Consider the following 11,062-nt stretch of genomic DNA (forward strand, 5'->3'; position numbering starts at 1 on the left):
TTTCGCCCGTGCATTTAACGCTTTCCGCTTTTTGCCGGGCGGTTTTGCCCGTGCTTTTAACATATTGCCCTTTTCCGATACGGCTTGTTCCAAGCCGTTTGTACCGCGCGTACGACCCCGTAAGTAACCGGTAACTTACGGTATCCCGCTAAACCGCCCCAATGCCCGGCAACGCTTGGGAAAACCGGCTATAAAATTTTGTAGCATTTGGAAAAATAAATCCGTACCGGCATATAAAAGGCTTTTTTTCCCGTTTAAAATTACGAGCCCTTTTTTTTTCCTTTTTGTACATTTAATAACCATTTTAATAATTTTAACGATTGTAACCGTAAGTAGTTAATGTTTGGCCGTTCTTTTTAAATACCTGGATGTTAAGGGTTAATTGGTGCAAAGGCGGGTGGTTACCAAGTTACGGGCCGGATACGGTGTTTTTTTTGTTAAACCTCCGTAAATTTCTTACCAAAAGTGCTATCGCTAACAAAAATTGTTTTTTTTTAACCTTTCCTTCCTTCGTACCTTTTCGGGCACCCGGGGTTGGTTTTTTAAATTTTCCGCGCTCCAAACGCTTTCGTGCAATTTAAGCTTTATTTTATTTTTTAGCTTTGCTATTATACTTTGGCCGCAATACCGGTAATTCGCCGGTATATCCCCGGGGGGTTCGTGCCCGATTAATTACTAACGCCCCCTTTTTCCTTTTTTACCGGGCGGTTTCGCCCGTATATTTAACGTTTTTCGCTTTTTGCCGGGCGGTTTTGCCCGTGCTTTTAACATATTGCCTTTTTCCGATACGGCTTGTTCCAAGCCGTTTATGCCGCGCGTGCAACCCCGTAAGTAGCCGGTAGCTTACGGTATCCCGTTAAGCCGCTTTAATGCCCGGCAACGCTTAAAAAAACCGGTTATAAAGCTTTGTAATATTCGGAAAAATGGGTCCGTACCGGCATATAAAAGGCTTTTTTTCCCGTTCGAAGTTACGAGCCCTTTTTTTTCTTTTTTGTGCATTTAATAACCATTTTAATAACTTTAACGATTGTAACCGTAAGTAATCGGTATTTGGCCGCTCTTTTTAAACATTTGGATTTAACCGGTAATTGCAAATGTTATCCTTTGTACCCAATTACGTAAGGAAGGTAATGTTTTTTCGGGTATTTGCTTTAAGTTTTTCGGTTCCAACCGGCCCGTTAGCCTTTCTTAATAACCCCCCGGTATTTTCCTTAATTATCGTAATTTAGTTGGATTTAAATTCGGTTTCGCCGAAACTTTTAATTTTTTAAATCCTTAACGATCGCTTTGCCGGTAACCTTTCGGTAAGCTTTTTAAATATTGCGGGTTTATCGGGCCTTTTTGCGCTTGCAACTTTTTAGGATTCCCGCAAGCGTTTTGCTAATAACCCCCCGGCGGGCTTTAACCGCCGCAGCAAAAAAACTTCCGCCGAAAAAAAGCGTAAAGCGCGCAACGAACGCCGCCGCAACGCTTTTAATTTTAATAAATTTACCCCCAAAACGGACATTGCCTTTTTTTCGTTTTATATAAATATCCGCAACGCGCTCCCGTTGCGGGAAATTATCGATTTTTAATAAAGCAATAATTAAAATTTTATCCGTTTGCCTTTTTTTAAAAATAATTATACGGAACGTACGGTATTTTGTAACCGCTATTTTGGTTATTAAATATATTAAAATTATGCCGTTAACCTTTATATGCCGATATGCTTTAATAATTATACGGGATTTTTTAAATATATTTATTGCAAAAATATGGTTAGCAACAAAGCTTGCATTAAATTTCCTAAATGGTTTTAAAAAATAGCCTAAAACCTTTACAAAATTTTAAATACCGTTTACAAGCAATTGCTTAAAACGATACCGGAGCTTTTTAAAAAGCTTACCAAAATTTAATTTCGCGTTTGCAAGGCTATCCAAAAAGCTAAATCTTTTTATACTATATCGGCCGAACAATTTGCGCGTTACAAACGTTAAACCGTTATCCAAAAGCGCATTTAACGCAAAATTGCTAACGCTACAACATTAAAAGCTATTTAAAACATTTTTTAATAGCTTTACGTTATTACCGTTTAAACGAAAAAGCAAGCTTAAGCTTTGGCTAGTATCGGTAATTCTTTTAACAAGGTAAAAGCATCTTTTAAGCGTTTCGAAAAAGGTATGGTTGCTTTTTTTAATGGCATTGCCGCTAATTTTGCCATAATTGCGGCGCATTTAAATACTTAGGCTTACAATCGCGCGGTTCCCCGTAAAAGTGCGGCGTCCGTATTAACGCCGGAAAGTACCGCCTTCGGCGCTAACAACTTTAGCGGCAACAATTATAGCGCTAGCAAAAAAAACGTAATTTCCAAAGGTTTTGGTTTTTTTAAATACGGCATTTAATTAATTTTTTTTACATATTTTTTTAATTAATTATTAATATTCCCTTTTCGAAAAGTGGTTAATTTTAAATTTTTTTCGTTAATTTGTTACAATTAAAATTATAATTTTTTTTCGTTATATTGCTTTTATAACATTGCGAAATTCCAATGTTTTTAATTACCAATTAAGTTTTAATATTTTAATAAATAATTTTAAAATGCTTTTTTTTTGCTTTTTAATAGGTTTAAATACCGCCAATATGCATTTACCGCTACCCGAACGCTTAAGCCCGTCCGCCGTACCATCCGGAAATTTTTTTACTTTTTTTTTGGGCAAACAATGGTATTTTTTATTACAACGTACGTTTAAAATGCAATAATTGCTTTAGCGTATTGCGTTAAGCATGCTTTTTACGAACTTTTTAAAATGTGCTATACTTTGCATATCCTTTAAAATTTAAATGTATTGCATTATTAATTTAAAGCGTTTTCCGTACTATACCGTTTTTATTTAACTTTTTGTTTATAAAATACAATATTTTACGGCTATTACAAACCGTTTACGGGTTTTTTTACGTTTTTTTCCGGTGGCTAACCGGTTTGGCACGTTAAAACATTTTTTTGGGCCATTCCTTTGGCTTTTATTACTTTTTTCCTATAATACCCCCGTCCTTTCCGGGTATTTACCCGTTAAGGTTCGGTATTTTCTTTATTTTGTAAATTTGCTTCCAATAAGCTTGCTTTATACGCTTAAACAATTTTTTTCGTAATATCCCTTTTTAAAATTTACGAATTTTCCGATTCGTTGTAATTTATTTATTTAACCAAATATTTTCGTTTTCGCAAAAGCCCTTTATATCCCAACAAAGCTTTTATTTCGAAACAATCCTTTTTTTTTTTCGATTTTTGGTTTTTTATTTTTTGGTTTTTTACCGGGCCTTTTTTTAAACGCCCGCAATAAATTTACCGGAAATACGTTATATATCCGGTAATTTACTAAAAGCTTTAACCAAAACGCCAAACCGGTTAACCCAACCATTTTTAAAATTTAAAAAGGTCCTAACCATTTGTTTAATAATTTTTTAACGGCCTTTTTATTTTAATGTTCGCCGTATTTAGCAATACCCAATCGCTTACCCTAAAAAGCACCGGGGTTTTGCTTTTATTATAATATTTTTTGTACATATTATTTGCTTTTTTTAGCAATTTTTTGGCTTGCTTCCTAATTGCTTCCAAAGCCCCCGCCTTAATTTTAACCGTTACCGAAAGTTTTTTTTTAATTACCCAAAAGTTATAAAATTTTTATAAGTAAAACTTTATTAGCAAAAACGCCGGGGTTTTTTTGCAACCCCAAATGCACGCTCGTATTATGCACTTACGCTATTAAATGCAATAACAACGCCCAATCGTTTTGCTTTTCGCAATAAAAGCACCGGAAATAATACTTTATTATTTGGTTCGTTCGTTCCGTTTGCCCGTTGGTTTAAAAATAGTATGCTATCGATAGCTTTTTTGCAATTTTTAAATATTTGGCAAAGGTTATTTAAAACCCGTTTGTAAATAATTTGTTTCGGTTCGATACAATTCCTTTGGGCGTTTTTAATAGCTTTTAAACGTATGCAAATAAAAGGTTTCCCAATTTTTTATTGGTTAATTTCGTAAACGTTAAAATAAAAAAGTTATATTTAATAAACCGGTCGACCATTACCAATATTGCGTTGCGCTTTTTACCGGTTCCATTTACTAACGTTAAAAGCTTTTTAATAAAATTTATCGATAATTTTTATCCCGGGCGGTTTAATACGGGCAAAAATGCTAGCAACCCGTAAAATGCTTATATTTTTAATTTCGTTTGCTGGTATATTTAATACGTCCGCATATATTTGCGTACGTTTTTAACTATACCCGGCCATTTAAATTGCCGTTTAAGCTTTTTTAAAATTTTAGCCATGCTTTTGTAACCTTTCGTTGGGTTATCGTATTGTTTTTAAAGCATTATCCGTTTAAACGGTACTAAATTCGAAATTTAAACTTTTTTTTGTACTTAAACAAACCGTTATTAATTTCTTAAACGTTAAACTTATTTTTTTAAATACCGTTTTAAATAAAATCGTTTTTTGCTTATGCTTTAAAAATGCGCTTTAATATCGTTTTGGTATCCTTTTTAATGGTGGTCGTTTTTACGTAAGCTATTTTTTGGAATTTAACCAGCAAATCGCTTCGAAATTTTTCTTTTGCTATATTGGTTTCCCCGTTTATTAATATATTTTAAAAACGTTTTAATAAGTTATTTGCAAAATTCCGGTATTTTGGCTTCCATTTAATCGTAAAATCGTATTTTGCTAAATTTTCGAATTATTTTATTTAGCGCTTTATTACCTTTTTTTTTATTAAAATATAGGTATGGTTTAAATGGTTAGTAATTATTTTAACAATTTTTTATAAATAGGCTAAATAATGCCGCCATTTTTTAAAAGCTTTTACGATCGCTAACAATTTTAAATTAAGGATTGCATAGCGCAATTTTTTTTGTTGCAGCTTTTTTAATATATAAATTATCGGGTGTTACCGGCCGTTTTGTAATTGCAATAATACCGCTTTTATTACAAAAGCCAAAGCGTCGGTCCGCACGCATAACGGTTTCGAAAAGTTAAAATGTACCAATACCGGAGCTTTCGTAAATAGCAATTTTAATTTGCAAAAAGCCTTTTTCGCAATATTCCCCAAATAAAATACGGTATTTTTGCTAAAAAGGTTCGTTAAAGCACAGTAATTTTCGCGTAACCCTTTACAAATTTCCAATAATACCCCGTAAAATTTAAAAATACCTAAATATTTTTAACGCTTTCCGGTATCCTCCATTTTAAAATCGCAATAATTTTATCCGGCAAAATTTCGACCCCGAATTTGGTTATTTTAAATTTTAAAAAATCGATATTATCCGTTTCGAATTTGCATTTGGCCGGGTTAACGTAAAGTTTAAACCGTTTAAATCGTTTTAGCACCGTTTTTATTGCTTTACGGTACTTTTTTTATATTTTTAAAAAAATAAGGATATTATTTAAATATACAATGCAATTGCTATTAATTAATTCCTTAAACGCTATATTAATAAAATTTTAAAACGTTATTAAAGCGTTGGTTAAACCGAAAAGCATTATTAAGTATTCGTAATATCCATATTTGCAACGGAAAGCAATTTTCCATTCGTTTCCTTATCGGATTCGTATTTTGTAATAAACGTTTTTTAAATTTAATTTGGTAAAGTATTAGCTTTTAAATACCCGGTCGAATATTTTGTAAATTAACGGAAATGCTAGCCGGTTTTTTTTAATAACTTTGTTAAAACCCCGATAATTGATACAAAAGCGGAACTTCCCGTCCTTTTTTAAAACAAACAAAATTCCGGCGCCGGCGGGGTTAATTAAATGCCAAATTTAACCCTTTGCTATAATTTCGTTAAAATATTCCCGGAAGGTTTTTAATTTTTTTTTGGATAAAGGATAAATGCTTTTGTAAAACGGTATCGTTTTTTTTTCCAATTCGATCGCGTAATTTTAGCTTATATATTTTAGCAAAGGGTTCGATTTATAAAATTGCGCATATTTTGCAATTATTTTTTTAATTTATTCCGGGAAAGCTTTTAGCCTTTTCCCGGGGTTTTTCGGGGTTTCCGGGCGTGCAACCGTTAATACGGCTATCGTTTGTTCCAATTAAATTAATTTTTTAACTATTTCCAACAAAATTATTTTAACCTTTTTAATAATTACCAGGAACTTTTACTTTATATTCCCAAACCGAATTTTAATATTTTTTTGCTAAAGTTAAAACATGCTTAACGTAATGTTGTACCCGGCCCGGGGCATTACTACGTAAAACATTATTAATTTTTAGGTTATTCCTTAGCTATTTATTACTTAAATTTTGTATTTTTTTACTTTTAGCGTAGGCATGCGTTTTTTAGTATCGAACCACGTTAAGTAACCCCCGTTTAACACCGGTATTTTTTTTGCTTTTATTAAAAAACGGTTGTGCAATAAGTTAACGTTGTTTTTATTATTAACCAACCCTTTTAATTTTACCCGGCAACCGTTAATCCGTAAATACATTTTGGTTTTCCAACGCGTTTTAGCCGCCGGGGCGCACTTTTAAGCCCCGGTGCTTAAACGGCTAAATAGCGGTATCGAATTGGGTGGCGATATTTTGCTTTTTTTAAAGCACGCCGGCCGGATATGGCCCAATTTTTTATACCCGTAACATTGTACTTCGGGCCTTTTCCTTTTCGCCTTTTGTATAATCGCTAAGGCTAACGGGGTTTCCGGGTTATCCGTCCGTATTTTGCATGCTGCAGCGATATAGTTTAATTGCCCGTACTTAAAGCAAATAACCGGCTTTTTAAAGGTTGGAACATTTATATTCCCCGGGGTCCTTTTATACGGTTCCGATATTATTTTTGTTTTAAAAGTTTTAGTTTGCAATTTTTTTATAATATAAAAAAAGCTTTTAAATATTACCCGTTTTTGGATTTCGGGGCGAAGCCGGTTAAAAAGCAATATCGTTTTTATTTATTCGGGTGCTAATTTGGAAAGGTCGTTTTTTACCAAATTTTAACAAATTCGGAACGTTTTAAACAATTTGTAATTTTTTTATTTAATAGCGGTATTTTTCGCAAGCTTTTTAATTGCTAACCATATCCGCGAATTGGGGTTTTTCGATTTTGCTTAAAGCCACCGCAAAAAATCGGTTTAAATAAACGATATTCCGGTATTTAAATAATGCATTTATTTGTATTTTATCCATTGTACCCGTTAACAATAATTAAAAGTGCTAAAAATTATTTAAACCTTTATACGGTCCTTACCATAACGTTCCTTTTTACTTTCGAAAATAAATTTATAATTGTTAATGTAATGGGCGATATTTTGCCAAATTGCCGATTTTTTAAGTATAAAAAGTTTAAAGGTAATTTTATTTTACGTAAAACCTTTTCGTTGCTTAAAAGTATTTTTTTTATTTTCGTTTAAACCTTTATGCGCATATTTTAACTTTTTGTTTTAAATTTTTTGGATTAAGCGGGCGCGTTTGCTTTGGGCTTTTAACGTATCGTTTATTTTTTGCAATTCCTTTACGAAAAGGTTTTTAAAATCGTTGGGAATTTGCGGGGCTTTTTTGGTATTTTATTCCGGTGGTTTAGCGGCTTTTTCCAACGTGCTCGACGTAACGTCGGGCGTTATTATAAGCGGTGCAAAGTTACAAATGCCTTTTTTAAATTTGTTCAATCCTTTTTGGTAATTACCCGGGCTTATTCTTTAAATAAAAAAGGTGTAAAAAAAGGAACAATATATTAAGGGTTAATCGGTATAAAAGCGGGTAATGTTAAAAGCACGGGCGAAACCGCCCGGTAAAAAGCGGGGAGCGTTAAATGTACGGGCAAAACCGCCCGGCAAAAAAAGAAAAAAGGGGCGCTAGCAGCCAGCCGGGCACGGACCCCCCGGGAACATGCCGGCAAGTTACCGGTATCGCGGCCAAAATATAATAGCGAAATTAAAAAATAAAATAAAGTTTAAATTGTACGAAAGCGTTTAAAGCGCGAAAAACTTAAAAAACCGACCCCGGGTGCCCGAAAGGGCACGAAAAAAAAAAGGTTAAAAAAGGAACAATTTTTATTAGCGATAGCACTTTTGGTAAAAGATTTACGGAAGTTTAACAAAAGAAATACCGTATCCGGCCCGTAACCCGGTAATTACCCGCTTTTGCACCGATTAACCTTTAACATATTGTTTTTTTTTTTACATTTTTTTTATTTGGGAAGCAAGCCCGGGTAATTACCGAAAAGGATCGAACAAATTTAAAAAAGGCATTTGCAATTTTATACCGTTTATAATAACGCCCGACGCCACGTTAAGCACGTTGGAAAAAGCCGTTGGGCCACCGGAACAAAATACTAAAAAAGCCCCGCAAATTCCCGATAATTTCGAAAACCTTTTCGTAAAAAAGCTGCAAAAAATAAACGACGCGCTGGAAGCTTAAAACAAACGCGCCCGTTTAATTTAAAAAATCCAAAATAAAAGGTTAAAGCATGCACATAAAAGTTTAAACGAAAATAAAAAAAATACTTTTAAACAACAAAAAGGTTTTACGTAAAACAAAATTACTTTTAAGCTTTTTATGCTTAAAAAATCGGCAATTTAACAAAACATTGCTTATTACATTAACAATTACAAATTTATTTTCGAAAGCAAAAAGGAACGCTACGGTAAGGACCGTATAAAAATTTAAATAATTTCCAGCACTTTCGACCATTGTTAGCGGGCATAATGGATAAAATACAAATAAATGCATTATTTAAATACCGGGGTATTGCTTATTTGGGCCGATTTTTTGCGGTAGCTTTAAACAAAATCGAAAAACCCCAATTCGCAAATATGGCTAGCAATTAAAAAGCTTGCGGGAAATACCGTTATTAAATAAAAAAATTACAAATTGTTCGAAACGTTCCGAATTCGTTAGGATTTAGTAAAAAACGACCTTTTCGAATTAGCACCCGAATGGATAAGGACGATATTGCTTTTTAACCGATTCCGCCCCGAAATCCAAAAACGGGTAACATTTGGAAGCCTTTTTTACATTATAAAGGAATTGCAAACCAAAGCCTTTAAAATAAAAATAATATCGGAACCGCATAAAGGAACCCTAAAGGATATAAGTATTTTAACTTTTAAAAAGCCGGTTATTTGCTTTAAATGCGGGCAGCTAAGCTATATTGCTATAGCATGCAAAATACGAACGGATAACCCAAAAACCTTATTGGCCCCAACGACCATACAAAAGGTAAAAGGGAAAAGGCCCGAAGTACGGTATTACGGGTATGGAAAGTTAAGCCATATCCGGCCGGCGTGCCCCAAAAAAAGCAAAATATCGCTACCCAATTCGATACCGCTATTTGGCCGTTTAAACATTAAGGCTTAAAAATGCGCTCCGGCGGCCAAAACGCGCTAAAAAACCAAAATGTATTTACGGATTAACGGTTGCCGGGTAAAGTTAAAAGCGCTGGTTAATAATAAGAACAACGTTAACTTATTGTACAACCGTTTTTTGGTAAAAACAAAAAAATAACGGTACCAAACGAAGGCCATTTAGCGTAATTCGATACCAAAAAACGCATATTTACGCTAAAGGTAAAAAAATACAAAATTCGGGTAACGGATAGCTAGGAAATAACCCGAAAGTTAATAATATTTTACGTGGTAATGCCCCGGGCCGGGTACAACATTACGTTAAGCATGCCTTAGCTTTAGCAAAAGGACATTAAAATCCGGTTTGGAAATATAAAGTAAAGGTTTTCGGTAATTATTAAAAAGGTTAAAATAATTTTGTTGGAAATAATTAAAAAGTTAATCCAATTGGGACAAGCGATAGCCGTACTAACGGTTGCACGCTCGAAAACCCTAAAGGACCCCGGAAAAGGGCTAAAAGCTTTTCCGGAATGGGTTAAAAGGATAATTGCAAAATATGCGCAGCTTTATAAATCAAACCCTTTGCTAAAATATATAAGCTAAAATTACGCGATTAAATTAAAAAAAAACGATACCGCTTTACAAAAGCATTTATTTTTTATCCGAAAAAAATTAAAAACTTTCCGGGGGTATTTCGACAAAGCTATAGCGAAAAGTTAAATCCGGCATTTAATTAGCCCCGCCGGCGCCGGGATTTTGTTCGTTTTAAAAAAGGACGGGAAGCTTTGCTTTTGTATTAATTATCGAAGTTTTAACAAAGTTACCAAAAAAAACCGGCTAACATTTCCGTTAATTTACGAAATATTCGATCGGGTATTTAAAAACCAGTACTTTACCAAGCTAAATTTAAAAAACGTTTATTACAAAATACGGATTCGATAAAAAAACAAATGGAAAATTACTTTTCGCTGCAAATATGGACATTATAAATACCTGGTAATGCCTTTCGGTTTGGCCAACGCTTTAATAACGTTTTAAAGCTTTATTAATATAGCGCTTAAAAAATTAATTAATAACAATTGCATTGTATATTTAAATAACATTTTTATTTTTTCGAAAATACAAAAAAAGCACCGCAAGGCAATAAAAACGGTGCTAAAACGATTTAAACGGTTTAAGCTTTACGTTAGCCCGGCCAAATGCGAATTCGAAACGGATAGTATTAACTTTTTAAAATTTAAAATAACCAAATTCGGGGTCGAAATTTTGCCGGACAAAATTATTGCGATTTTAAAATAAAAAATACTAAAAAGCGTTAAAAATATTTAAATATTTTTGGGCTTTACGGGGTATTATCGGAAATTTGTAAAAGGTTACGCGAAAATTACTATGCTTTTAACGGACTTTTTTAGCAAAAATACCGTATTTTATTTGGGAAATGTTACGAAAAAGGCTTTTTGCAAATTAAAATTACTATTTACGAAAGCTCCGGTATTAGTGCATTTTAACCTTTCGAAATCGCTGTGCGTACGGATTAACGCTTTAGCTTTTGCGATAAAAGCGGTGCTATTGCAGCTGCAAAACGGCCGATAGCACCCGGTAGCTTACATATTAAAAAAATTGCGATAAAAAAAGCTGCGTTATGCAATTTTTAATTTAAAATTGCTAGCAATCGTAAAAGCTTTCGAAAAGTAACGGCATTACTTAGCTTATTTACAAAAAATTGTTAAAATAATTACTAACCATT

General features: G+C 33.4%; 4 protein-coding genes across 4 annotated transcripts; 2 read left to right on the top strand and 2 right to left on the bottom strand.

Moving 5' to 3' along the window:
• Positions 1-1,328: 1,328 nt before the first annotated feature.
• GGTG_01729 (hypothetical protein) lies at positions 1,329-2,012 on the bottom strand (the record flags this gene model as incomplete). The annotated part of the gene is made up of 2 exons (XM_009219499.1): positions 1,329-1,691; positions 1,842-2,012. Coding segments are annotated over 2 exons (534 nt in total), but the record flags the coding sequence as incomplete, so codon positions are not given.
• Positions 2,013-4,493: 2,481 nt separating this feature from the next.
• Positions 4,494-5,090, top strand: GGTG_01730 (hypothetical protein; the record flags this gene model as incomplete). Its single annotated transcript, XM_009219500.1, has 3 exons — positions 4,494-4,543; positions 4,761-4,774; positions 4,972-5,090. 3 exons carry the CDS (start codon positions 4,494-4,496, stop codon positions 5,088-5,090), a joined length of 183 nt encoding a protein of 60 aa, XP_009217764.1.
• A 1,417-nt stretch (positions 5,091-6,507) lies between these two features.
• Positions 6,508-6,828, bottom strand: GGTG_01731 (hypothetical protein; the record flags this gene model as incomplete). Its single annotated transcript, XM_009219501.1, has 1 exon — positions 6,508-6,828. A coding segment is annotated over one exon (321 nt), but the record flags the coding sequence as incomplete, so codon positions are not given.
• Positions 6,829-9,007: 2,179 nt separating this feature from the next.
• Positions 9,008-9,328, top strand: GGTG_01732 (hypothetical protein; the record flags this gene model as incomplete). Its single annotated transcript, XM_009219502.1, has 1 exon — positions 9,008-9,328. A coding segment is annotated over one exon (321 nt), but the record flags the coding sequence as incomplete, so codon positions are not given.
• Positions 9,329-11,062: the final 1,734 nt, after the last annotated feature.

This window comes from Gaeumannomyces tritici (assembly GCF_000145635.1).
Source record: "Gaeumannomyces tritici R3-111a-1 unplaced genomic scaffold supercont2.1, whole genome shotgun sequence".
Lineage (NCBI taxonomy): Eukaryota > Fungi > Ascomycota > Sordariomycetes > Magnaporthales > Magnaporthaceae > Gaeumannomyces > Gaeumannomyces tritici.